This window comes from Haliaeetus albicilla, chromosome 10, assembly GCF_947461875.1.
Source record: "Haliaeetus albicilla chromosome 10, bHalAlb1.1, whole genome shotgun sequence".
Lineage (NCBI taxonomy): Eukaryota > Metazoa > Chordata > Aves > Accipitriformes > Accipitridae > Haliaeetus > Haliaeetus albicilla.
The window spans coordinates 24029762-24057344 of NC_091492.1; the positions used below are offsets into that span (position 1 = coordinate 24029762).

At 59.0% G+C, this 27583-nt stretch overlaps 1 protein-coding gene across 6 annotated transcripts; it reads left to right on the forward strand.

The window, feature by feature from the left end:
* Positions 1-422: 422 nt before the first annotated feature.
* On the forward strand, positions 423-27123 carry CADM3 (cell adhesion molecule 3). 6 transcript variants are annotated; one of them, XR_011326575.1, is made up of 12 exons: positions 423-620; positions 15581-15721; positions 15954-16106; positions 16336-16473; positions 16711-16881; positions 17491-17581; positions 17964-18133; positions 20183-20305; positions 21452-21577; positions 22101-22166; positions 22675-23080; positions 24984-27123. XR_011326575.1 is itself a non-coding variant. In XM_069794049.1 (11 exons), the coding sequence occupies exons 1-11, from the start codon at positions 545-547 to the stop codon at positions 22791-22793; spliced, it is 1374 nt and encodes a 457-aa protein (XP_069650150.1). In that variant the 5' UTR covers positions 423-544; the 3' UTR covers positions 22794-27123. The 6 variants fall into 6 exon arrangements, 4 of the variants coding, with proteins under 4 accessions (XP_069650150.1, XP_069650151.1, XP_069650152.1 ...); XR_011326574.1 differs by having other exon boundaries at positions 24987-27123; XM_069794049.1 differs by having other exon boundaries at positions 22675-27123.
* Positions 27124-27583: the final 460 nt, after the last annotated feature.

Consider the following 27583-nt stretch of genomic DNA (forward strand, 5'->3'; position numbering starts at 1 on the left):
GGGCCGGACGAGGCTGCGAGGCGCGGGGCTGCGAGGCCCTCCGCCACGGGGCCGGGGCCGGGACCGGGACCTCCCCCAGACTGGCACCCCCTCAGGGCGGGACCGCCCTCAGCCCGGGATCGGGACCAGCGACGACACCCTGACAAATCGCGACTCCGCTCGGACCGGGCCCCCTCAGCCCGGGGACGGGACGAGGACCACGGGGACCACCGGGACACCCGCGCACCGCCGCCGCCGCCCCGCGCCCACCTGCCTCCCGCGGGGAGCGGCGCATGTGGAGTGCACCACCGCGCCCCTGGGCGGGGGGGGCCGGCGGCCGGAACGGGCATGTTTACACGGGGGCCGAGGGGGGCGGCATCGGCGCGGCCCCCCCGGCCCCCCCACCGCCGCGGCACGAATGGTCTCTTCCTCGCGCTCTATTTAATCCCCGCCGCTGCCGCACCGCCGGCTCCAGTCCGGAGAGCAGCGCCGCGCCCGGTGCTGCCGCCGCCGCCTCCGCGCCGCGGCTCGGCTCGCCCCGGCCCCGCGGGCACCCGCCGCCACCATGTTGCCCACCGCCCTTGGCCTCCTGCTGCTCCTCGCCTGCTTCGGCGCCGCCCGGGGAAACCTCTCCCGCGACGGTGAGTGGCGGTACCGGTGCCGGGCGAGACCCCCGCCATCGCTCAGCCCCTCGCGGCGGGGACCGGCGAGGCGCGCCCCTCCCTCCCGCGGCCGGGGGTACCGGCCGCGCGCGAGCCCCGCGGGGAGGGGGAGGACGAGGACCGGCGGGGGACCTGCCGCGCGCGAGCGACAGGTGCAGGCGCGGCGGGGCCGGGCTGCACCGTTATGTGGGTCAGGCGCGGCGGGGCCCGACAGGTGCCGCCCGCCCCGCCCCGCCCCGCCCCGCCGCCCCGCCCCGGCCCTGCCTTCGGGGCCCGCCCGCGCCGCCGCCTCCGCCAGCCCCGGGCGGGTGCGGCTGCCGCGGCCCCGGGCGGCCGGCGGGGCTCAAGGTCACGGCGGCGCCGGTGCTGCCCGCTGTGTGTCCCGTGTCCCCGTCCCCGTCGTTCCCCCCCCAATGCCGCGTACCGCCCGGGGCGGGGCCGGGGCGGCGGAAGGTTCCAGACAGGCCCCGGCGGGCGGCGGCGGAGCCCGGCCCCTCCCGGCGCTGCCCGCGGCGGGGCGGGTGGAGCCGCGGGGGGGCCCGGCGGATGGAGACTCCCCGGTGTCGTATAGCCGCCTCCCCCCGGGAGGATGGCGGGGGGTCGGTGGTGAACCCGGGGGGGCAGACCCCCCTCTGGGCGGGGGATGGATTCCCCGGGGGGGGCGGCGGTGACCTCCCCGGGATGGGGCGGGTCCCCCCGGCAGAGCAGGAGCCCTCGGTGGGAGCTGCCCTGTCGGAGTCCCCCCTCCCTGGGGCGGTGGGCTTGGGGAAGGGTCGGTCACTCCCCATCCCACCGGGATTCCGCCGCTGCCGGGATGGCTGGTGGCATCCCAGCGCCTGGTCGCTCCTCGGTGTCTGTATGCGGGAGGCGCGGGGCTCGGCTGGAGCATCAGCCCTTGAGACAAAGGGTGTTTACCCGCCATACAGCGCAGCGGCGGGCGGGCAGCACGCCGCCGGGCGAGGCAGCTGGTAATGAAGTGCTGCAAAGCAAATGTAATTTTGGTAAGGGCTCATCAATGGCAGCACCTTGTTTTCCATAACCGTTCAACTGCAGAGTCCTCGCTGGATTGCCAGCACTTGCCGCTTAGGGCCTCTGATTACTGTTGGGTTGCTGGCGGCTGTGTTTGCGATGTCAGGAGTCACTGGTCGTGATAAAATTGCTGCTGTGTGTGGTTTTGGATGAGGAGCAGGTCATGGGGAGATGCAGCAGCTGTCTGGGGCATGGCCTCTACCCCTGGTCTGTGTGTTGTGTTTTGGGGGTGTTGCAGAGGCTGGCAATGGGGGAGGGTCCAGTTGCCATCCGAGTCCCTGCCTGTGGCTTCATCAAAAGCAGGGAGGTAATCTGGTGTGAGTATGTGCCCCTGGGATCAAGGGTCCCAAGGGCTGTTGGGACAGAGGGAGCATGGTACAGAGGGTATGAGGTGTGAACCTGGCAGCCCTCCTGCCTGCGGCTTGGGCTGCCCATGCTGGAGTGAGGCGCAAGCCTCCCACCCGCCATCCCCAGCAGGTGCCTCCCCTGTGGCCTGTCCCTTTGCTGGAGGAGGTCGCTGTCACAGGCAGAGCTGTTCTGGGGGCTGGTGCGGGTTGGTGGCTGCGCTCCCATCCACGAATCCCAGGATTTATTCTGGTTACAGCCACGGTCCTCCCACAGGAGCCCAAAAGAGTCACTTGGGTGTGGGTGGTGCACAGTCCCACGGTGCAGGGATGTCCTGGCATCCTGTGCGTGGTGATGCTCAGTGTGTGGGTCGGAGCCAGGCAGGAGGGGGTGGCTGAGCAGCCTGGCAAGTGCTCACATGAGGAGGGGTGGCCATGACCTGGAGTTGTGTGTAGGCCTAGGGCAGGATGCAGCCTGGATGATGACACTGCAAGATTTCCTCCAGGGCTGGCCTGCTGCTGTGGCCCAGCCCTGGCCATGAGCTGCCAGGCTCTCCGTTGTCCAATGCGGCTAGACAAACAGACCCCCAAAAAGCCTTTGGGAGCAGAGGAGACTGATGGCTGGAAGATGCTTGAAAAGAAGCTTCTGGCATGTCTTTGTGGTTAGTGCCTTTCCCTCGTGCCCCTCAGCCATCAGCTCCCTGTGTGGCTCTCTGGCTAGGAAAGTCCCTCCGCAGCACCCTTCTGAGGGCAGGGATGGAGTAGGTGTCTCCTCTCCTTGAAGAAACGCTCCTCCAGCACTCTGGATTTCAAAGCTACAACTGTGGTGAGGCCCAGCAGATCCCCTTGAAGCTTCCTGAGTGCTGGAAGCGCTGGTGCTTCACACTGGGGCCGTGCTTGTGCACTTGGCTGGTGTTGTGCTGCTGTCGGCAGATTTCTGAGTGTTTGGGCTGGTTGCGTGGTTGTCCTTGCTGTGAGGATTATTCCCCCCACGGAATTATTCCACTCTAGAGTTGTGTAACCCTTTTGTTTCAACAGTGCCCTGCTGTTGTCCCATGGAAAGCCACAACATGCCAAAACCAGACTTCTCAGGGCTGTTTTTCCCTGCGCTCAGTAGAAACTTCATCCTGCTGTGGCACCAGCATTGCAGGCTCTGAGCAACCCTCAATGTGCAGCACAAGGAGCACCACCATCCTGTGGCAGCAAGGGGGGAGGCTGGGCAGCATCAGTGGCACAGCAGGGAGCTGAGCTCAGGTCTTGCATCCCGTTACCTCCCACTGTACCAGAGCTGCTCCACTCATCATGTATGTTTCTCTTGCTGGGAGAAGCCTCAGTGTCAAGGGTCTTAGAGCTGGGTCTGCCTGACCAGGTATAGATGCCACAGCTGGATGGCCAGGGCTGCTCTGTCTCCTCCTGTAGATGCTGAGGCTGGTTAGGTGGCTTATGCCCATGCATCTCCATTGGCTGAGGAGAGCCTGGAGACCATCTTGAGATGCCTGAAGCCAGGCGAGATGAGCTCCCTGCCTGGTGTTTACAGAGAGGCAGGTTCAGGAGGCTGTCCCCTTCTTGGAAGGTGGCTTCATCTTTCTGAAGCTGGTGGAGGTGTCTGCTCAGCCAGACCACATAGGAGGAGCTTTCTCTGTCTTGGGGAAATGCCCTGTGCTTCCAGCTGGTGTCCTTTATGTAAGGAGGACGTCCTGTAAGATGTCCATCCACCCTGCCCTGCCTTTGTAGGAACGGTGTCTAGTGGTAGGAGCATAGGGCTGGGAGAGATGTTTGGACTCCCACAGGGCTCTTACCATCTCTAGCCCTAGAGCAGATGATGGCTGCAGGTCCTGTAGTCCTGCTCCCTCAGGAGGAGCTTTGGAGGCAAGTCAGCACCGGTCCTGAGCCAGATTGCAGGAGGCTGTGTGTGACCTCCAGCCTGTAGCATCGGCCCCGGGCCCATGGCAGGGAGACCCTGCGGAGGGAGCCCTGGTGTACAGAAGTGGGATGGCGGAAGCCCAGTAGTTGTCTGAAGCTAAGGTAATCCTTCGATTGCTGCTTACAGCAGTGTTTTTACCCAACTAATGTGTGCAAATGCCCTGTTCTCACATGTCATTAGGACTCGCCATATGCTACAAGTCTCCTTCTGTGCCAGCACAAGCCCTTGGCACTAGAGTAGAGGAAGCAGTGACATCCCCAATGAGGTGATGGTGTGCAGGCATGAGAAGAGGGAGTGCAGCCTATCTGTATCACTTGATACCTGGATGGCCTGATTTTGGATGACTGATCAGCTGCCTGGGGGAAGTGAGCTGTTCTTGCAGTGGTGATGCAGCTGGGATCAGCATGTCAGCCGGAGGAGAGTATCCCTCTGTGAGCAGCCAGGCAGACAGAGCCGGACGGGGAGTGTGAAAGCCACCACTCAGCTGTCTGGCACAATGTGTTAGGCTCAACAGGCAATGCTGGATTTTAAGACAATACATGGGATCAAGTGCTGCAGAGCTGCCCCACCGCATACCCAGACAGTGAGGGGATGTGCTGGCACTGCTGCTGTGTGACAGGAATTTTGCTGCTGTCCCAATAACACCTCAGGTTTTGGCGTGGTCTGTGATGCTGAGGCCCAGGTGTTTGCTGGGAGCGTGGCAGCTTGGTCTGCTGGCCAGAGGAGAAATCCCCAACAGACCAGGGCATTGCTGCTCAAGCATGAGTTGAGTGCCTCCCAAGTGTGGCTACCTTTCCTTCTCTGGAAGGAGATGGAGGGAAGCACCCTACTTGCCCAGGATTCCCTGCTTGTGAGGTCTCCTGTGTGCTAGACACTGTCACTTTTCCCTCTGCCTGACGTTCTCGCCTCGCCAGGGGTGTTGGAATTGCCGGTGTAACTGGAGGCGTCTACATCTGGGTAGTCACCCTGGTGCTGGCACAGCCAGGCACCTAGCCAGATGGAGGAATCTGCATTAAAGCTAACATTCTTGTTTGTTTTCACTAGGTTGATTTTAACCTAGTTTTACCCCAACCCAGGGTGTTGCGTGACCATTGAGGTCCTTGCAGGAGAGGAGCAGCATGAGGGAAGAGGTGGTGCAGGATGTGAACATGCATCCAAGGTGCCTTTGCTGGCGGCAATGCCAGTATGGTGGTCTTGGAGCTTGGTGGGCTCTGCATGTGTGCTGCTGGGCTTGGTCACTTGGGTCCCATGTGTTTGCTGCTGTGTCAAAGCCACTGCAGAGCATGGTCAGCTTGTGCAGATGCCTTCTGGGAAATGCTTTGCTCCCTGTGCTGGCATTTGGTGTGTTTTGCCTGGTGCCCAGTCTTGCCTCCATCTGAACTGCTCTCCGGGCTCCTTTTACAGCCCAGGCAATGGCTTGGCCATCTGATGCTGTGTCTGCACAGATTGAACTGCCGCCTCATTGCTTGGCTCTTCAGTGACTCCATGGGACCTTGAAGGTGATGCCAGTGCTGTAACACCCACATAGTCAGATGTATCTGATCCTCCTCCTCTGAATTACTGGGTCAGCTCAGCTTGAACCATCTGGTCCAGTTCTCTTCCCTCTGCTCTTGGCCAGGCACCTGCAGCCATGAAGCAATGCAGCAGCAGAGCCTTCATCACACAGTGACGGTGAGGTGTAAATGATCTCCGTGGAAACCCAACTTATCTGTCCACCTGCGAGGGCAGGTGGGGGACAAGGCTCTCCATCCTACTCTGAAAAAGCTCCTGCTTTCACCCATGGCTGTCTCAGCACTGGGCTGGGCTGTGTAGTGGCTGTGGCAGAGGGGGGGCTGTGCTGGCTGGGGGGAAAGGAGAGGAGCCAGGCAGGACACAGTAATGCTGTGTTGTATTTGGGCAGCCCTGATGTCAGAAGCACTAACCCAGACGAGGCTACCTAAAACAAGCAGTCAGTAGCAGCGGAGGGAGGTGGAGAAGCTGAGATGCGAGATGAGGGCTGGGCAGGAATGTGCTTAACCATTCCAGTCACCTGCCTGGCGTCACGCTCTGCCTCCACTGTAATGCAGGCTGAGGGCACAGGGACCAGTGTGCGCACGGGCAGGCATTGGACTCTGCAGCTCCCACCGCTCGGGGATTGCGGAGGCTCCCTGGTGTCACAGGGACATGCTGGAGGGCAGCAGTGCTTGCCACGGAGCCAGACGGCAGATATTTCCAGGTGACCCTGGAGTTTGCCTGTGGCTGTGGAGCAGCAGAGCTGCGAGCTTCCCCTTATTGCTGCAGGGTCCTGCTCAAGGGGACCTGCCCCTTCCTCAGGTGATGCTCCAGGCAGTGTTCCATCTACAAATTCTCTTCCTCACCTTACAACGCTTCAGATGGCATATTTACTGGCAAGCCCAACGTGGAGCATTAGCTTTCCAGACCACTGCTTTTGCTGCTGCTTTTAGGCCATCGTTTCCAGGAAAAGCAAGTTCTGACACTTCTGGTCTGACTGGCCAGTGGTGCAGAGAGCAGCAGGCTTCCTGGGCCACCTGCTGTGTGGATGCTGCACGGGAGCTGGGTTCACTTTCTCAGTCTGGAGACAAGCACAGGGCTGACCGTGCCAGAAGACAGGGCTTGTTGCGACCCCGTTGCCCCATGCACCCTGGGGACTTGTTTTCCAGAGGTGGGATGTGTTTGGTGGTGTCCGTGCCAGCGCTGTGCCCAGGGCAGCAACTCCTCATGCTCCCTTCTGCTGCCATCAGACTTGCATTCTGCTCTCCTCCCAGTCTGACATGTGGTAGAAGCTGTGGGGAGATGGGCCCAGTGGTGCAGCGTGCTGCTGACAGTGCTCCTGCCTTGGCTGTGTGCTGCAGGGCTCTGCTCTTAGGTTGTCTTTAAACAGCTTCACCATGAGCAGATGAATGCAGTAACAGGTCAGCATTGTGGCACTTTCCTGGGGGGCTCTGTTTTGCCTCTCCACATCTCACCAGCTTTGGTTTCTGGCTTTTTTTTGTCTCGCTGTGATGCTGGGGACTTCATCTCCAAAAGGGACAGACCGTGCAACAGCAGAGATGACCTGGTGGGCCACAGCTGAAGCTGAGAGCACTCCATTCTCCCTGGGCATCCATTGGGATGTGTGGACTCCCTGCTGCAGCTGGGCACAACAGAGTATCCACTGCAGTCACCTGGAAGACCAGTGGGATTGAACCTGTATTTTAATCTTTTGAAGTTACTCTTCCCTCCTGTCTTTCTGGGAAGTCAGGAGGAGGTGTCAGTGTGGTGCCCATCAGCAGGCATGCTGTCCCCTAGGAGGGGACCAGAGCTGCCAGGGTTTCCCCACTTATTTCTGTTATAAATATCCTCTTACACAACCTTGTGTGTTTAATCCTTGGACAGTTGGGAGTGACAGTTTCTCATGCCAGCTTGGACAGAGCTCTGCTGCAAGTGTTTAGATGCCTGCAAAGCAACAAGCAATGTACCAGGGCATCCAAAGCAACCATTTCTGAGACACCTCGCTGGGCAGGCGGGAGATCCTTAAAACAGAACTGTCAAAGCAAAGAGCTTGTTCCCTTGGCAACAGTCATGTTGGAGATTGGCCTTAGGGTAGGAGCTAAAAAACATGCTCAAAAAAGTAGTTATCAGCTGTTTGCTGTCAAACTGGAGGAGGGCCCTGGGAGAAGGGTCACCCTGCCTGGCTCTGCTCCCTGCTGCCCTGCACCGGAGGGACGCCTGACACAGGAGGGTACCAGTGAGCTTGCTGCTCATTCGCAAGGCAATTAGTCCCCTTTTGGAGGGGCCCAGGAAAGCTCTGTGACACTGGGGATGGCTGTCACGGTGCTTCTATGATTTGTGGTGGCCTGGAACGGGGCTTTCCCCCCTCATCTGTGTCCTGCCTCCTCCAAGGACTTGCCTGTACTCTGTAGGCTTGCACGCAGCATGTGCCTGAGCTGGGGTCTCGGCTCTCCCTGGGCGGGCTGCAGCTCTGGGCTTTGGCCGGTGACTTGCAGGTCGGGGTGGCAACAGATCCTCTCAGTCAGGGGATTGCTGATGGCCTCGGAAGGAGGCAATCACCATGCCTGGCGCTGGGATTCCCTGACGATGCCACTGCCTTTTGCTGAGCTAATTGGCCACCAGACCGGTGTGAATGTGCAAACACGACTGAGCAGAGCCGCCAGCGGCGGCCTGCGTTTGTGCAGCTGCCAAAGCTGCAGGCAGGAGCTGCTGCTGCCATCAGAGGGGTTCCCCAGCTCGCTCGTCCCCCAACCAGCCTGCTCCTTCCCAGCCCTCTGCAGGGGCTCATCCGGCCCTGGGGCAACTGGAAGAGCAGTTGATGTCTGGGGGGGGGGCCAGGCTGTGTGCTTTGAGAGGGCAGAAAGCAGAGTCCTGCTGGTCCCAGAGGAGAGTCTGCTTCCCAGCTCTGCTCTGATGTGTGGTGGCAGAGGAAGGTGCATGGCGAGGACGTAGCCGAAGGCATGCAGGAGAGGCTCTGTCAGTTTGTTCTAAAAGCAGCTAGCCAGGGCTGGAGGAAGAGGGCATCCTGTGATCTAAGAGCCTGCGCTGCACTTGAAACCAGCCTCTCTCTTCAGCTGCTTCTTTTTCGTGGCTGCTCTTGGCTGCTGATTGATTGCTAATTGCTGGCCATGTTTCAATTGCTTAACCCCGGTGAGGTGTCACAGGCAGCTGTCAGTTTTCACCGTATCCTCCGGCAGGGTCTGTCAGGGAGGTGACCGCATCCCCATACCCTGGGGGAGGGACGCAGCTCTGCAATTTGCCAGCGGTGCCCCTTGGACCAGGACCCTGCTGCTCTCGCCTGTAGAGGGCTTGGGGCTGCTGGAGAGCATTGATGGGGTCCTGGAGGCTGTGACCAAAGTCTCTAGTGTGGTCTTGGGAGAACCCCAGCAAAGGCCCAGGGTTCAGAGCAGGCTGTGATGAGGAGCTGGGTCCTGTGATGAGCAGCTTTGCCCTTTCCCCAGAGAACGTTCCTGATGTACATGTCTGCTTGCAGAGAAACAATACAGAACTTGGTGTTTAGGCTGGGGAGTCAGGGTTTTTCATGTGGACTGCACTTGAAGGCATGAAGCCCCTGTTCTTAGCCAACCGCTTCACTTGCGAGGAGCAAGTTCCTGTCATGTTGGAAGCTTGGATGGCAGGTCCCCTTGTTGCTCCCCCCATTAACCTGTGGATCTCGCATCCCACATCATAAGCCCCTAAAGCAGAGGGCTTAGCTGTTGCAGAGCCAACTGTTGAAGAGTGGCATGTCACAGCATCCTTGTCTACAGGAGATCTGGAGTTTGGAGCAGGTTCTTAGGGTTTGTATGTTTTCCACTTCTAGTGAGCATTTGTGTTAATGTGACAGTCTTTTGTCACCCTGAGGTCAAATCCTTTGCTTTGTGGGAAGGATGGGTCAGATAGGCTGGAGGTACAAGGGTGGGAGTTGGTGGAGGGGCCAGAGGGAGGTTTTAGCACCAGAGGGTGCAAATGAGGATCCTGGATGGATTTGTCCCTGTGAGGGTGAGGAAAACCTGGGAAAATTCCCGAAGTGCCTGGATGCCACAGCCTCTGTGGCCTTGCTGTGCTGGGGAGAATCACCTGCCCAGCCTGAGAGTGGGATACCCCTGCTCGCTGGGAGAGCAGCTGGGTGATGGCACACTGGGATGTCCCCACTTCTAGTCCTCTCCTAGATCAGCCTGGCTTCTTGCATCCCTCCCACCACCACCTTTTGATCCGAGTCTGCTTCGGCCTGCAGCCTGGCCCTCCATCTGCTCCCTTCACCTCCTGCTGCCCATATCCTCCTCTGCCTTGCTTTTGCTTGTCTGGTGCAGAGCTGTCCCATCTTGCTAGCTGCCTCTTGGTGACAGCACTTGGTAAAGTCTTGCAGCCATGAGAGATGTCTAAATGGTGTGGGACTGGAAAAGGAGCCGGCCCTGGAGGTGTTGCAGGAGGGCCCCTTGCCCTGTGCCTCCCAGAGGGATGCGTCTTCTGTCTGAGGGCTGGAGTGTGCCAACAAGGCTGGCTTCCACAGGCGAGCATGCAGGGAAGAGGAGCATGGGGTGGCACTGAGCAGATGCACTGAAACAAGAGCAGGTTTCCCCCTCTAACAAAATCTGGAGCAAGTCAGCTGCCGGTGAGGAGGAGCCTGGAAGTTGGGCTCTGGGTATCCCAGACTGTGGATTCACATGCTGCTCAAATCAGCTTGCAAGCAAGCTTGCACAGCAGATGTCTGAGCCCGCTTGGCCGGGTTTGCAATCCACTGAGTTCAAAACTGCCACCTTGGCTGGGCTGCTCCAGTGTCACTGCGCGGGAAGGATGCCTGAGGCTGGAAATGGAGCTTTGCAGTTCATGGCTACTGAGTGAATTATTAAAATACAGTCCTCGGAGAGGAGATAACTTGCCTTAGAAGATGTCTGTGTCAACAGAGATAAATTGGATCTTTATGATGATGAAACTAGACTAAATAGAAGAGAATGAGGAAAATGACAAGTGTTGGTTTTTGGGCCATGGCTGTGGACTGGAGGTGTTTCAGGGATCTGAGCAGTGGGTGTTTTCCTCTGGGGCTGCTTCTGCCCCAACAAAAGCTTTTGCAGCCTGGAGGCAGGCTCAAGACGGGCGTGGGGTGGATGTGCTCGGCAGAGGCTGGGAGAGGGTCCTGGCGGCTCCGGCTCGTGGTTGCCGCTGGAAGTGCCTCCAGCTTTTGGCAGGCCTGGGCAAATGCTCTGCCCTGCGGAGGTTGGTGTGGGTAGCAGGATGTCGTCCTGACGCACTGTGAAGTCTGCTGGGCTGCAGTGCTCTTCCCAGGCATTGTTCGCTGCTTCCCTGAGGATGCTCCAGGTGAAATGGCTCCTGGAAGGCAGAAGGCTTGCCATGGCATCTTGTTGCAAAAGCCCCCAGAGATGCAGTGCTGCAGAGGATTTGGTGTGTCTGTGCATGGGAGTGTCCTGGGGCTGGAAGCAGCAGAGCTGCAGACCTTTGAGAAGTGTCTGTGCTGGAAGGGGGTGTGTGTGGCGGCAGGTCCTGCTGCTGGGCTCAGGGAGCTGGGAGAGATGTGTACATGGTTTTTTTTCTCTCATAAATATGGATCCAGCCCGCCCATGCAAAAGTGCACAGGTTTAATTAATGAAATACTGATTTTCCTAGTGTGGTGCTTCTCTGATTTCACTGCACTGACTGGGATCCGAAACAAACACAGGCATCAGCTCTTGGCCAAAAACAAGGGGCCTGGCGAAGCCTTTGCTGTGGTGTTTTGTGGGGTGCCTGAGGTTGCTCTGCCTGTCCCAGGGTCTGAGGTAGTAACTGAGCCTTCACTGTCCCTGCCTGCAGTGGGTCTGGCCTCCTCCAGGAGGGTCCTGTGGAGGGAGGGCTGGGTCCTCTGCCTGCCAGTCGACCTCACTGTTGGCTTGCCATCTGCAAAATAATTTTTCACCCTATTGCAGGATGATGGTGGGGCCTGAGGTGGCCAGTGAGGCTTGGATGGCCCCTGGGAGCTAGGTGTAGATCTGAGGGATCTGCTTCCCTCTCCTGGAGAGGAAAGCTGTGAGCACGGGAGGGCTGGTGGAGGCAGCGGGGGGTCCTGGGGTGGCTGCACCTGCCTGAGCCCAGCACCATGCAGGAAAGGCTGGATTCAAATACTGCATGCTTCTCCTGCCTTGCCTCATCCCTGCAGAGCAATGCTGGAATCCCTGGGGCTGTGCACGTGCCTCCTTTGCCCCGGTGTGAGAGCAGAAGCCATCCTCCGGTGCAGCCTGGTGCCAAGCCCTGCCAGCGTGCTGGAGCTCGGGCTGCACAGCCCCTCGGACCGTAGCGGTGGGGCAGTGCCAGGGGCTGCTCTGGCCATCATGCAGTGTCGCAGAGGGAGGGTGAGGGGACTGTGCCAGCCCAGGCTGTCAGGTGGCAGTGGCTCTGCGCTGGCAGCAGTTGCTGGCACAGCATGGGCGGATGCTTCCCTAAGTGTCCAGCACCTGTCTGTGGCCTCGCGGGGGCTGTTTTAACTGGTGTGCCAGGAAGACCTGAAAGCTTTTACTGCAGCCAGCTTTCCAGAGCATCCTTGCTCTGCTCCTCCATGTGCCTCTGAGCCCCTGGGATACTGCCCAGGGCCCCCCGGGGGACTGGGACTCCTGTGTGACGGGTGCCTGCTTTCTCATAGCAGCACCCTTTGCAATGCTGTTGAAGGGCCATTGCGGTGTGAGCAGCGTGGCCTAAGTTGCCATTCATCTTCCTTGGGAACCCCCAGGATCTAACCGGGAGGATGCACTGGGCTGTGCCAGGCTGGAGCTGCTGGATTTGGGAGCAATCACGTTGCATGATGCATCTTCCTTCTCAGTGTGCCACTGTCCCCAGCTGTGGGATGGCAGCTTTGCCCCTTGTGCGCCCTGCTTGTGCTGCCAGAGGGGGTCTTGCCTGCGAGGGTGGCAGCGAGGCTGCGGAGGGATGGGGACCCCATAGGCCATGCTTTGTTCCTTGCAGGTCACGGCAGGAGCATGAGGTGGTGAAGCTCCCTGTGGTGGGACTCACTGCTGCTGGGGTCCTGCCGCCCACTCCTTTCCTGGCCCCACAGCAGGTCCCGTGGCAGCCCTGCCCCTATTCTGTCAAGGGCCAGCAGGTTACAGCCGTGGCGGTTTTTAATTAAATCAAGCCACACTGGCGCAGTGGCCCAGCCGTGCCCATCTGTTCCTCCAAGCTGTTGGGCGCATGGCGCGGAGGCGAGCGGAGTATCTAGGTCGTGCTGGGGGGTGCAGTGCGGCGGGCCGGAGGGGCTCTGCCACAGGGGCCGACGGGGGGGCTCTGTCCCCCACCCTGCACAAGCCGCTAGCACATGCCCGTGGGCAGGAGAGCCGGACACGGCTCTGCAGCTCTCACAGAAGCATGGTCTCCGGTGGTCCCAGCTGTACAGCTGTGAGCCAGGGAGGAAGAAGAGAGGTTGTCAACATGGCCAAGCCCGATCTTCGGTGGGTCTGTGTGGTGCCCTGTGTGTCACCCAGTGTGGGGGTGCAGGTGGCATCACCTGGCCCCTGCCCCGGGGGAAACACAACCTGCTCTGTTTAACCTCTCTCCACACTAATACCTTAATGAGGCCAGTGCTGTGGCAGATGATGGTAATTGTATTAATTAAGAGATTGAGTCTGTTCTGTGTGAGTTTTAGACCCTGTTCTCAATTCCATGCAAGTTGGAGTGTTTTGAGTTTGGACAACAGTGGCTTGCAACAACCTAATCCCCTAATTAATGGTAGTAGCAGGGCAAAGGCATCAGTAACAGAATTAAAACACGCTGACAGACAGATCTCCCCAGTCAGGAGGAGTAGACAGAGAGCCGTAGCTGAGCTGCAGACCCCAGTATGTGATGTGGCAGAGACCTGTCCCCCACAGTGGAGGGGGGTCCCGCTTGGCTGTTGTCATCCCCAGCACTGGGGGTCCTGGTGCTCCTTGCCAGTGTTCCTGCTGTGCCCGGGCCTTGAGTGAGCTGGAGATGTATCAGGGCAGAGCCTGGGTTGCGATCAGCAGTTGGGAACAGGCTGTGGGCACTCTGGCTGGCTGGCGTGTGGGGAAGGTTTGATCACCACCTGTAAATATCTGCAGGGAAGGAGATGTGAACCAGAGGCTCTTCAGCTGACCAGGCAGGAGTGTAGCAATGGCCGAGGGCTGGCTGTCAAACTCAGGCAGGTGGAGAGGAGCAAAACTTCCAATAGCAAGCATGAAACGTTAGCATTAGTGATGGGAAGTTTCCTGGGGCTGGAGAGAGAGTCTTTACCCTGGGAATATTTTTAATCTGAATTTGATGCATCTCTGGTAATCATGGGTGCTGGGAGTGGGCAGGGAGGGATTCATGCACTTTCCAGCCCGGGCTTTCTTGGAGTTTAACACGAGCCAAGCAGTCCCTGGGAAGCCCGGCAGCCTTGTCCTCCTGCCCTCCTCCAAAACCTCTTCAATCCTGCCTGCTCCCTGCAATAGCTTTGGGGAATTTGCAATGTGAGCAAAAGAAAATATTTCCCTTCACTGTTCTGAGTGGAAAATGGGGAAATTCAGCTGAAGCTGCTCCCACCCCTCTCCTTCCAATAACTGGCACTTCTCCCAGGCAGTGAATATCATGCAGGAAAACAAACATGAAATTAGGACTGCACTGCTGGCTGTGTGGGCACACAGGCAGGATCGCCCAAGGCTTGGGGGTCCTGAGGATGAGTCCCTGCCTAAACATAACTTGAGCTGAGGCAGAATATGACAGTTTGTGAAGCCCCGTGTCCAGCACATGAGCAAAGTGCAAACAGCAGCAGCATCTGTGTTCCTCCCTCTTGTCCATGTGGCTGCCTGTGGGCCCAGCTGGGAGAGGAGGGTGTGCAGCCCCCAGGCTGGGAGAGCCAGCGTTCCCCTTCTCCCTGTGCAGCTCAGCTCACTGGCACATCAGCTTTCCCAAAATAGCTGTCCTTGGGGCAGGCGGTGAGGGGGGGGGGGGTTATCTGATCCTGTTGCTGCTCTTCTCTGCCCTTGGGCTGCTTGGCAGTGTGGAGCCCTCTGAGGAGCCTGAAGGAAGCGAAGGACAATGTCTTAGCTGAGGAAACGCAGTCTGGGAAGGGACGTGCATAGCCCAAGAGCAGCATGAGCAAGAGAAAAATCCCCTTAAGGAATGACATGGAGAGTGGGCCACTGACTGCACCCCACAGGCCACGCTTAGTGGACCATGGATGCTTTTGCTGGAGGCAGGGGTGGAGATGGCCAGTGGAGCATCCCATTGCATGGGATGCTTGGCACAGAGGCACCATGGGTGTGAGCTCTGGCTTGCTATGACTGCCAAGATGGTAGAGCAGAGCTTGCTGCCTCCCCAGGTGCCTGTGCTGGTGCCAGGATCTCCTGCTGCCTCCTGGAGTACCCTTGCTCCTGCCTGGATCTGCTCATGCCTGGTAGGCACCAGCTGCCTGTATCTTCCAGCAGCCCCAGGGGCTGTGCTTAGAGCCAGGCCTGACACTGATGTCTGTGCAGGTTGGCATGGAGCCTACTGCCTGAGGACAGTAGCACCCCGGGAGCAGCCGTCCCAGCAGGTGCTGCAGGTTGGGTGGCAGGATGTGTCCAGCCTTCTGTCCTTGCTTCTGCAGCTGTGACAGGGCCATTCCATGCTGGGGAATGGGATCGCAGTGGGAAACCTGGGCTGACACATGCCCATGGGCAGGTCCCTGTTGTCCCCAGGGTGCACAGGACAGCTCTGCTCCAAGCATGCTGCCTGTGCAATAGAAGCCCTGGAGAGGGACACTCACCCATGAGCACATGTGTGTGTGCACATCTGTGCTCAAGGGGCTGTACAGATGCTCCCAGATATACACATGTGCACACTGGCATACACTCACACTGACAGTCTCCCTGGATCCAGCCAGACCTCTGGCAACATCTGCTCCTCTTCCCCATGCCCCTCCATGCTGCCACTGAGAGCAGCTGACCCAGGGTGACCTAGTCCCCCTACTCCAGTCTGTGTAGCCTGGCCATCCAGGGCTTGGGGTCAGCTGGAAAAAAGGTTGTCCCAAGCAAGCTGTGTTCAGCCCAGCACTGGAGCCCTACTTGTCCCAGGGGTTTTGGGGACACTGCTGTGTTCCTCCCTCCCTTCGTTTGGTTGCTCAGTGATGCTCACGCACACCTGGGGAGAGGCAATGCCCAGGGCCCCTGCTAACCTCTCCTGTCTGTGTCCAGAGAGCCAGCCCACGACGTCGGATGAGACTGTGGTGGCCGGTGGTACAGTGGTGCTCAAGTGCCAGGTGGAGGATCCTGATGACTCCTCACTGCAGTGGTCCAATCCTGCCCAGCAGACCCTCTACTTTGGGGAGAAACGAGGTACATGTGCAGGAACTGGGGATGGGAGAGGGCTGCCTGGGGAGAGGAGCCAGCTCCAGGACCAGAGCAATGGTGAGGCAGAGGGAAAGCGGACCAGGGCCGGTGGTGCCCCAGAGGGTGATATTCCCTCCTGCTTCCCACCTACAGTGATGCCACCAGGCACAATATGAGCTAGCAGAGGGGTGTGGTGATACTGAACCAGTCACTCACCCTGTTGTCCCTTTTCCCCCAGCCCTGCGAGATAACAGGATCCAGCTGGAGAGGTCCACACCTAATGAGCTGACCATCAGCATCAGTGATGTGGTGCTGTCGGACGAGGGCGAATACACCTGCTCCATCTTCACCATGCCTGTGCGGACTGCAAAGGCCCTGGTCACTGTGCTGGGTAAGCCACTGGTGGCAGCCCCCGCACCTGCTCCCATCTCCTGCCAGCTACTGCCCTGCCTGCAAGATGCTGTCCATACAGCTGTTCATCTCTGCTACTCCTGTATACCTACCTACCTGTTAACTCATCCTTGCAATGTTTATTGACATGTCTCTGCATGTGCATCCGTCTCTGGGTGGCAGCATACACACAGCTAATAGGCTGTTGTATTTCTTGCCTCTTCTGCCAGGAATCCCCCAGAAACCCCAAATCTTTGGCCATGAGCAGCCCATTGATGAGGAGAAGATAGCCCGGCTGACCTGCCGGTCCTCTGGCAGCAAGCCCGCAGCCCAGCTCCGGTGGAAGAAGGGCAACAAGGAGCTGACGGGTGGGTGCCCAAGTAGTGGGGCTTTGCCCCAAGGGACTGAGGTGGCTGGGGAACACCATGGAGGCAGGTGGGACACCAGGGGTTGCAGATTTGCCCAGTGCTTGACCACACTGGCATCCTATGCTACTGCCAACAGAGGGATGGGGTCAGGATGTCTCTTACTCAACATGCATGTCAGCCTCATGCCTCTGCTGGGGTACTGTGTTCATCAGCTCTAACAGTCCGCTGTCCCCACAGACGAGGGCACCGAGGTGGTGGAGGACCCCAACGGAAAGACCTTCACCGTGAGCAGTCGGGTGGAGTTCCGCGTCACCAAGGAGGACAACGAAGCTGAGGTGACCTGCACCGTGGACCATGAGTCCCTGCAGAACTCCGAGAGGTCAACCACACAGAAGCTGCAGGTCCACTGTACGTGGTGCATGGGGATGAAGGGACAGGGCCACCTGGGGAAAGGGGACAGGGCTGTGGAGAAGTGGGAGAGATGGAGGAGGCCTCAGTATTACCATAGTTCAGCAGACATCACACACGTTGCCCTACACTTATATGTACATACAGCCATTACACATACATGCATACGAGCTCATCAACCTGCATGCACAGCGGTCACATGTAGGGGAGCTGTGCAGTGACACTTCCCCTGCACGTGCCCACCCTTGGTTTCCCCTGCCTGTCCCTGTTTTCTGCCTGTCCCCATCTCCCTAAGACTTGTCTGTGCCATCCCCTGCTACCTGCCTGCACCATTTCCCATGTCCTGCCTGTTCCCATTCCCCTTGTCTTGAGTGTCCCCTGTGATCACAGGGTGAGGGGACGTGGGAACTGCACTGTGCACCCCCAGAGTGCCGACCCCCATCACTGTGCACCCTACCACCCACAGGTGCACTTACACTGCACTCTTGCAGATGCAGAGCTGAGGCCGAGACAGGGTGCAGGGGCAGGGTTTTGGGGTGCCAGCAGGCCCCTGCACAGTGTTGGGCAGGGACAGGCAGTCACCCAACTGTGCCTTTCCTCCTTTTTCAGACAAGCCGACAGCAAAGATCGAGCCGCATCCCCAGTACCCGCGGGAAGGCGAGAAGCTCCAGCTGCAGTGCGACGGGCAGGGCAACCCCATGTAAGGCCCCCTTTTCAGCCCCACCAGGCCCTGGCCAACTCCTCCTCCCACTGCCAGGCTCCCGAAACCACCACTTAGCTCTCCCCAGAGCTTGGGCAGGCATTGCAGGTAGCACTGTATGGGCTCAGGGCCAGGCACTGGCCTTGCATTGATGCTCCAGGTAGAGCCAGGCACCCCCACAGAGAACAGGCAAAGCCTCTGTTTTCTCCCTCGAGCAGCAGATCCATCTTGGCTCATCTCTAAACGGGGTATTTCCCTCCTGTTTAAATACTTCCACGCCTTCGTTGCCCCCTCCACTGCCCGGCCAGGGACTCCACTTTGACCCAGCCCACCCAGGGTGCTGGGGAGAATGGCAGTGCCTCACCACTATCCTGCTCTGCAGCCCCCAGGAGTTCCTGTGGGAGAAGGAGGGCAGTGATGCGCCCCTGCAGCTGAGCTCTGACAGCGTCCTCATCTTCCCCTTCCTCAACAAGAGTGACAGCGGCACCTACGTCTGCACAGCCACCAGCTCCATGGGCAGTGTTGTGGCCAAGTACAACCTCGACGTCAGTGGTAAGCGGGACCACAGGGCACCTGGCATCACCCAGTTTCTCCTGGCAGCTGCTGGTTGGCACAGCCGCTTCCGTTGCAGCTGCATCTGCCTGTGATGTGAAGGGGTGCACGGATCCAGGGAAGGCTATGGTCAGAGCGGGGCTTTGTGGTGCAGGGTGGGTGCATGCATGCAGCTGGGTCTTGGTGCGCTCGCTGGCAGAGCACTGTATCTCCAGCTCCTCTGGCCGCATCCAGCCCCTGCATCCTTCCCTGCACTGTGCAGGGCCACTGCCTGGGGCCAAGAAGGGCAGAGAGCAGTTTTGGGGGGTGTTGGGGTAGGGACACCGCATGGCCCAGGCTGAGCTCAGTCCCTGTTGCCTCTGATGGGGAGTGGGGATGTGATGGGGGAACTGCAGGGGCTGCAGGCAGGACTCTGCTGGAGTCTCTGGGACAGGAGGAGAGACCAGTGCTCCTGAGCCTGTCAGAGGCAGGAAGCCTCTGTATACTGCCACCACAAGCCAAAGAGGATTTCCAGGCAGCGCTGACCATTTCAAACCATGAGGTGCCCTGGCAGCCCTGTCCCAAGCTTCTGGAGATGGGCCTCATGGCTTGCCCTGAGCTACTGGAGCTAGAGGCTTGCATTGCATCCCACGTCCCCAGAGTGTATCACCACTTGACACCCATTCTTGCGTGGGAAGGGGCAGCACCTGCCACCTCCCCGCACGGTGCTGTCCCCTCACCACCCCCCCCACCCCGACTGTGCTCTGCTGCCATGTTTGCTGTCGTTGTGCCCTGCTACGTCGAAGCACCGTGCGTCACACGTGGAGCAGAGCTGTACGCTGCACAGGGCTGCAAGCGCTTCTCCAGCCCATCCCCGGCTGGTGGCAGTGCTGCCCTGGTTCCTGTGCTCAGCACCCAGGCCCTTGCCCGGCAGCTTTCCCATGTTGGTAGGAGCCTGTTTCCCTGAGTTTTTGGCCTTGGATTTGGGGTTATCCTCCTCTTCTGCCAAATCTCTTGCTATCTCTCTCCTCTCTACCAGCCTTGGACTTTCCATCTTCCAGCACTCCTACATGTTCCAGCTCTTCCCTTTCCCATCCCCTTTCCCTCCCCTCCTGTTTTAAGCACTCTTGGCGTCCTTCCCTTCCAATAAGGCTGTGGGTAGAGGGAGCACATGGCAGCAGTGTGCACCTTGGGCACCCTGTCTCCCTGAGTCCCTTTCCTCTGCCTGCCCAGGATGAGCCCCTAAATGCCTAAGCCTGTGCAGTCGTTCCTTCATCACCCCTTGTGTCCTGCCCCCATCCCCCTGGCTGCGGGGTCTGCCCAGGGAGCTGGTTCCTGAGCCTGGCTGTGAGAACCCAGCAGCACCCAGAGCCCTCCGCATCTATCCAGGAGCACAGCAGCCCCTGGGGTGCTCAGCACCCATCCACTGGCTCACAGCAGCGTCCAGGGTGCTTGACACTGTCTACGAGCACACGGCACCCAGAACACCAGTGTCCCCCACCTGCTTGGTGTCACAGCTCCTGGCAGAGGAGCTCCACACCTAGGGTTGGTTCCCCTTGTCAAATCCCACCTCTTTTTGCCCAGAGCCACTCAGGTCTCAGGCATCATCACTGGAGCAGCCACCTTGCCCAGCTGAGCCCTCAAGCCTGCCTGCCGCAGCGGCCACCTTGCTCAGTAGCAAGGGAGAGCGGAGGTGGAGCGATCCCTGAGGGTGTGCATAGAAAAGTGTAGGTGGCATCTCATGGTGGGAGACACTTTACAGCCACCGCAGTCCTAGGGCTCCCAGGCAGGAGGGTCCCAGTGGGGTCTCTCATGGAGGAAGGTGTGACTGGGCGTGCTGGCAGGGTAGGAGATGGGGGAAGATGTTCACAGCAGTGTGTCCCAGAGGACGGTGGCAGGAGAAGAGGAGCAGGACCCATGGCCAAGAAAGGGGTTGTGGAAGGAGCTGCTGAGAAGAATGGGTCCCATCAGGCTGGGGAGAGCCAGGGTCCTCTCCAATGAGCTGTGTCACCCCTCACTGGTACCTACCAGGGTTGATTCGTGTCCCTGTGTTTTTGTCGTCCTCCCCAGATCTTTCCCAGCTCCCCACCCCACATGTTCACTCCACTCCAGCCCCTCCGCCAGGCCCTTCCCAGCCCATCTCTCATGCTTCCATGGCCACCGCTTCATCCTTCACTCCAGCTCCCATCCAAGGTACCGTAAGCTCCTTTTCTCTCTCTTTACGGACCCACTGCTCACCAGCCCAGCGGGAGAAGCTCCACAGGAAGATGGTGGCCCAGCCCTGGACCAGGGACACCCTTGCCACGTCCCAGGCACCCAGCCAGGCTCCAGTCCCTGTGCAGCTGCTTGTTGGCATGTGTGGACTCGGCAGCCACCATCTCAGCACTTTGAGGTGGTGGTATGCAACAGAAAGAGCTGAGGCCCCAGAGCCTGGGCTGCGTAATGGTCCTTCCAGCTCTTCCTGGCAGGTTGTGGCAGCAGCTGCCTGTGAGCTGCAACCTGTGCCTTGTATATGTGTGAGATGTTGTCCCTTTGTCCTGTTGCCTCCTCTGTTGTCTTTTCCACCCTGTCCCGTCTGAATGCCCCCTTTGAATGTTTCTGTGGCTGTGTCCCCTCCAAGCTGACAGGGCACAATGAGAGTGGAATGGAAGGAGGATTTGTCCCTGTGTACCAGGGCTAATGCAGGATCCCAGCGCAGACTGTGCTACAAGATGCAGCTGACTTGGGACTGGCCTTGGGGTCCCGCCTTGGGATGCAGTGTGTGGCCATGCCAGCCTGCACATCACCTTCCTGCTGGCACAGCACAGGGGAAGAGTGAACCAAGCCTGGCTCTGCAGTGTGCTCAGCCTCCCCTTTTGGGGCAAAAATCCCACGGTGAAGGATGGGATGGTGGGATCGTGGCCATGCCTGAAGGCAGAGGTACTACAGGCTGCACAGAGCATGTTGCCGGTGCTGCTCTCTGGGGCACATCACAGGCAGCTGGGCATGGGGATGGGTTTGCCCGCTGCAGCTCTTCTTGGCTGCCTTCTCATCCAGGCAGGGCTCCCAGTACAGCCATCGGGGCTCCTCTTGGCTCACTCCCTGCAGGAGCCTGTACCAGTGGCCATTGCTTCTCTTCCTTGCTTCCCCCGCTGCCTTCCCTTTTCTTACTCCCACCTTGACAGCTTTCGTCTGCAGCAAGATCAAGCTGATGGCACTGAGCCAAGCAGGATTGGGCCCTCCAAGGTGACCGTTTGCAGCCCTGAGTGGTCCGTGGGACGAGCAGCAGCAGCCTCTGCTGCTCAGCAGGGTGTGCAGCATACCTTCTCTCTGTTTTCTCTCCCTTTGCCATCTGGGCAGATGCCAGCCCGGTGCCCTCGACCTCCAGCACGTACCATGCAGTGATCGGCGGGGTGGTTGCTGTCATTGTCTTTCTCCTGCTGAGTCTTCTCATCGTGTTGGGGCACTACCTGATCAGACACAAAGGTACGGGGCAGGGGAGCTGCACGGGGGCCAGGGGGCAGAGCCAAGACCCCTGTGCTGCATCAGAGCAGGCAGCACAGGGCATGCTCCCCCCTCGATGGGTCGCTGGTAGCAGGGATATATCCCCGAAGTGAGCAAGCAGCGTGGGGCAGGGGTGAAGAGAGGCAGCTCCCCATCCTGCAGACCTGCCACTGTCCGGACAAATGCAGCACAGCCAGTGCTCCTGGGTTTGGGAGCTGCTGCCCGTGCCCATGCTGGCACCAACCCCAGCGTGGAGATGTCCCAGTGAGTCCTTGGAGCTGAGCAACAAGAGGTGGAGGCAGGTCCTACCCTATTTCTCTATCTCTCCTTCATGGCTTGGTACCCACTGCCCTGGGACTGCCCGTGCTACTGTCCCTGTCTGTGCCTGAACCCATCTCCTCCCTCTCCCTCCCTTCCTCGCTATTCCTCCAGCCCTCTGCCTTCCTCTTCCTCCTTCTCCACCATTTCCATCTCCCCATCCCTGGACTTTTCATCCGCCCAGCAGGTATGTGCATAAGACACGGGGAGACGGTCACATCCAGACATCGGCAAAACCCAGCAGAGGTGATGTGTGAGTAAGAGCCCCCCATTCCTGCCCTCCGAGCTCAGCCAAGCTGCTGCTTCTGCCCCATGCCGTGCTGGTTCTGGGGGCAGCTGGGAGCTGGAACCTCCTTGCAGATGGCAGTTTTGCAGAGAAACCCTCCAGTTTTCTGAGGAGGAACAGGGACAGGGATGCAGGGAGGGGCAGATGGTGGGGAGGGCAGGAAACGTGCCTGGAAATGCAGGCAAGGGCTGCTGCCTCCAAAGCAGGAGGCAGTTTCATCCTCTGGCTAGAGACAACTGTGAAGGCCTTGAGCAGCCCAGGCAAGGTTCAGTCCCCAGGCAGAGCTTGTCCCAGGGAAACTGGTGACTTTTCTATTTCAGGCCAAACCCAAAGGACTTTTCTCTCAACTCTGCTTTCCAGCCAGTCCTCAGGCTCTGCCACGGGGGCCCCTCAGGCAGCCCAGCCTACCCCTGCTTGCATGGGAGCGGGGTGCCAGCAGGCCCCCCCGTGACGCTGACCCCCTCTCCCCACCCAGGTACCTACCTGACCCATGAGGCCAAGGGGTCGGATGACGCCCCAGATGCCGACACGGCCATCATTAATGCAGAGGGCGGCCAAGCCGGCGGCGACGACAAGAAGGAATATTTTATCTAGAGGCGTTGGAGAGAGCGAGAAATGGAGCCAACAGACCCTGATGGAAATGGAAACCAGACCACAAACCCCACTCAACCCAACTGATTTTCTCTCGCGCCCAGCATGGGCAGACAGATGGACAGAGGGATGGCAGGACAGAGAGCAGAGAGCGACCAGCCTGAGACATGATGCTTCTTCTTGAACTTGTACAAAACGTTATTACTACGAACAGCGAGAGCCCCGGCCCTGTTTGCTTGCTTGCACCTCCATCCCTGCGACCGGCGCTCGCGCAAAACACAGACCAACCAGTGAGTGAGCGACTTTCCTTCTTCCTTTGGACCTTTGCTTTGGTTTCGTGGCTGCTCTTTGCTTTGGGCCCTTGGTTGGGATGTTGGGCTGGGGTCGATGTAGCTCTTCCCTTTGTTTCTCTCCATTTTGGTTTCTTTGACATCCAAGGATAAAATCAGCTCCAGGCTCTGGTGCAAGCTCGGGGCAGCTGGGTGGCCCCTCTGTCATGAACGCTCGCCCCATGCCTCCCACTGAGAGCTGGGACCCACATTCCCACTGCTCCCCCCAGCCTTGGCTGCTGTGTGATGGCCCCGGCCCCAGCTGGAACGGGGAGCGTGGCCAGCGGGACAGGAGCAGGATGCCAACAGGCAGTGTCTCTGCCTCTGAGGTCTTGGCTCGTGGCTGGGGTCAAGCGGGGAGGGACCCCAGGCCCCTGCCCTGATTTTATCCTTGGTGGTTCTTGTCGAACAGTGTCCATTTGGGAGGAGAGCTGTCCTCGTGCGCTAGATGTGTGAAGGGGGGGTGAGCTTCCAGGGTGGGAACCGCTGAGGCCCCCAGAGAGACTGGGAGCTGCCAAGCATTGCAGCTCCCTGGTCCCACCCCAGCGGGAGGGGGGAGGGCAGAGATTTGGGGGCGAATCCAGAGAAAAAGCCCCAACTTTACAAATTCTCAGATTGGAAATATCAATTCAAACCATCTATTGAGATGTTCAGTGCAGGAGGCCACCTGCGCTGGGAGCACCAGGCAGAGCCGGGAGAGCCGGTGGGCCTGCGACCACTGCCGCTTCCCTCTTCACTGGGCTGGGTCTGCGGCCCCCAGAGCCTCTGGAAAGGTAGTTTAGACCCTGAGAGTGGCTTGAACTAGAGCTGACACAGCTGATGGCACCACGGGAGCTGAGCTGGAGACAACCCGCTCCCCAGCGCTAGCAGCCCAGTGTGGCACGAGGCCTGGGATTCCTCTGGCCAAGGAGATGTGCAGAGAGGGGCTCCACCGGGGTCTGCTTCTTGGAGCTGTCTGTCCCCCTTCCCTCCCGAGCCTCTTCCCAGAGCAGGTTTGAGCTTAGAAAAGGCCGCTTCCCGCTCAGCTCCAAGGGCTGCAGCCAACAGCGGCCGAAATGCCTGGGTTTAGTGTCTCGGTAGTTTGGGGGTCTCCAAGGAAGCTTGGGGCGGGGCTTGCCCTACCTCCTACCTGTTTCACTGTCTCTTCCAAGACAAAAACAAGAAGCTTTCCCAACCTCTCCAGCGTGTCCCCAGGGTTTGCTTGGCCCACCCCAACCACAGACCCACAGGGTGGGGCTGCAGGGGGCTACGCACTCCAGCATCTGCAGGACACCCCATACCCCCTGGGGAGCCAGGCCCCATCCCTCACCCTTGGGATGAGGTTTTCCAGCTTCCCAGGACCTCTTGGTCTGGACACAAGGGGTTTGCAGGAGCTGCCCTTTGGCTGGGCACCCCTTCGATTTTGGGTTGTCTGGAGGAGGAGAGCCCTTTGGGAAGGAGCAAAAGCCCTCAGTGGTGTGGGTAACCTCACCTTGGAGGTAGGAAGAGCTTGTGTCCTCTGCCGTGGGGTACCAGGGGCCTGTGGGGCAGGTAGTGTCGCTGACATCCAGACCCTGCGAGCATGTGACACAAGGAGGACGCTGGCAGGGAAGCCATTGCAGAGCAAGCGAGGCTGGAAGGGGGCTGGGGCCAAGCAGATGAGGAAGAAGAGGCATGGCTCGGTGGCAGGCACAGGGTGTGAATGAGTGATGCATTTGTGGCACGTGCACAGATGTGACTAGGTTCACCGTGGCTAAATCGTGTGTCAGGAGCACGCAGGCAGCAGTGTGTTAGCATCTCAAGAGAGAAGTGCACAAAGCCTTCGTCATACATGGTGAAGAAAACCTGCAGTTTTCTCGATATTGTTCTTCCCATCTTTTTGGAGAAGGATGTTGGCCTGGAGTCCCAACGGTAGCTCCGAGCTCATTTCGAGGGATGCAACCGTTGCTGCCGGAGATAACACTGCAGATGTTGATGCTGTTAACTACTCCACTGCACACTGAGCATGTATGAATGTGCGACCTGACGCTTTGCTGAAGATCTTTAACGTCCACTGTTGAATAGACGTAATTCCTTCAAATAAAAATGCAAGGATGTGTTTTCAAGTATAATTTAATCTCATTGTAAGTCTACGTGCTGTAGATGGTTACAAAGAAAGCCCCAGCCTGGGGGTCTGGGAGGGAAGGGGGTTAACTGGTCCCTAGGGAAGGGGATGTGGAATCTGAAGTCAGACAGGGAGGTTTGTGCCCCTCAGAGGCAGCATGTGCATGGCTGTTTCTCCCCAGCACTGCTGCTCCAGAGCTGCTTCAAGGGCTGGCACAGGTGGTTGCCACTTTACCCTGGTCAGAGAAGTGAGGATTTGGCCTTTTTGAGATGCTGCATGGTATGGGATGTGGCAGGATGCAGCAGGGGGAGGACTGGGCACAGGCAGGGCATTGTGGGGGGGGAACCTGCTGCCTGTGGCAGATGTCATCAAAGGATGGGCTGGGTCTCACCCCAGGTGGGCCCATTGTCCTGCCACAGCAAGAGGCTAAGCTACAGCCCCAGGTGTTGCAGGTCCTGGGAGTGGTGGGAGCATGAACATGAGGCTGCATCTGCAAGCAAGAGCCAAAGGGCTCTTTTTGCAAGGGAGCAGTAGTCCCACTGCCATGGGTGTGAGGGCAATGGAGACCCCATGTCATGTGAGGGGTGACAGATACACCGGGTCACACGTGTGAAGAGAGAGATGCTGTGGGATAAGCGCAAGGGGTGATGGGGACACCATCATGAGATGATGCATGCTGCGATGGGGCATGTCATGGTGTGGGCGGGTGCGGTGATGGTGCACCCATCATGATGCTGATGGAAGGTGTGATGGGACACACCATGTTGTGAGCATGATGGAGAAACCACGTTGCAGGTTTGAGGCACTGATGAATAGATTGTCATAGGTGTGAGGTGTGGTGGAAAACACCATTTTGGGAGCCCAGGGGCATGGTGGGGTACGCCATGTGTTGAGTCTTTTGGGGTGATGAATACACCATGTCACAGGTGTGCAGAGGAACAGCAACACAGCCATGAGTGGGGGCACGATGGGTGTCAGTCGTAAGCTGCACCACACCATGAGTGTGTTAGGGTGATGTGAGGCAGGGGTGATGGGGTGCACCCTGTGTTAGGTCTGGGGCACGTCCTGCTTGTACTACAGCGCTGCGCACACGTACACCAGGTCAGGTCTTGCAAGGGGGGTTGGGTACACCATGTCATAAGTACAAGAGGTGATGTGGGTTGCATGAAGGGATGAGAAGCTATACCTTGATGCTAGCTAGCGTGGGGATGACACCACACACTGTCAATGGTACGGGAAGGCGGCGGGGTACATGGTGTCACTGATGTGGCTGATGGTGTATGTGCTGCACTGCAGAGGGAAGAAGCGATGGGGCGGGTGGTGCTGCTGGGGCGGTGGTATGAGGGACACTGTCACGGAGGACTGGGGACATCAGGCTCCTGTCCCTCCCTGCCAGCACCCAGCAAAGCCAGGCAGTGTCACTGCATGGCTGGGAGAGCCCAGGGCACCAGCCACCTCCCTGGGCCTCGGTGACCACTTCAGGAGCAGGGGGTCCTTGTTGGTCGTATGAGCAGGGGACCTCCAGGTCCGTGTCCGCCCTGTGCCACTACATTCACCTGTGCTGGGGCGTCCGAACTGGGACGTGGCCAGGGCTGGCGCTGGGGGAGCGAGGAGGATTTGGGACCCTGTGGCCCTTGTTTGCAGCCAGGCCTGTTCACTCCCACTCACCAGCCCCGGCGAGGCTCCAGCCACTTCCCAGCCGGCACTGAACTCTCAATAGACACGAAAGCCATATTTGTAGGGAGCTCTGGAGACGCCGTGGGGTGGCAGTGGGGCAGGGCAGAGGACGGTCTGTGTTGTGCTGTGTTCTTGTATGTACATAAAAGGGAGACAACGAATGTTGATGTGACTTTATAACCTTTCTAATATCCTGTGCTAATCTCGGAAAATAATCCTATAAATATATCTGGATTACACGTTACCTGCCTGCGCGTCTCTGCTTCTGCCTGCGTGTGCTGGATGCTGCCAGGGCCTGGGAGGTGTCATGGCTGTGACACCCCCCCCAGGGTGACGGGGAGCTGGGGGCACCGAGGCCAGGGGAGGGGGCAGAGCTCAGCCTGGTGGGCGGACACGGCTCACCCTAGTGCACAGCATGGGAGGGGTGCAGCTGAGCCTGTCACACCGTCCATGGAGGCATAGCTCAGGCCCCCTCAAGCCTTGACCCTCGCCCCGCCTCAGCCCCCCAAACCATAGTCTCCATCAGCTGCCTGTCCCCAGACCCCCTGTGCAGACCCCTAGCCCTTTCACCCCCAAATCCCCCCCCCTAGTCCCCCAAACTCCCACTGCAGACACCCAGACCCTGACTCTCAGCTCCTCCCAAATTGCCAGCTCTGCCAAACAACAGTAACCCTCAATCCCAACCCCCTGAGTGCCCCCCAGCC

Coding starts and splice junctions, on each gene's coding strand:
- CADM3 (XM_069794049.1), top strand. CDS start 545: ATGTTGCCCACCGCCCTTGGCCTCCTGCTGCTCCTCGCCTGCTTCGGC. Junction 621..15,580: donor GGGAAACCTCTCCCGCGACG/GTGAGTGGCGGT, acceptor GTCTGTGTCCAG/AGAGCCAGCCCACGACGTCG. Junction 16,474..16,710: donor GGGCAACAAGGAGCTGACGG/GTGGGTGCCCAA, acceptor CTGTCCCCACAG/ACGAGGGCACCGAGGTGGTG.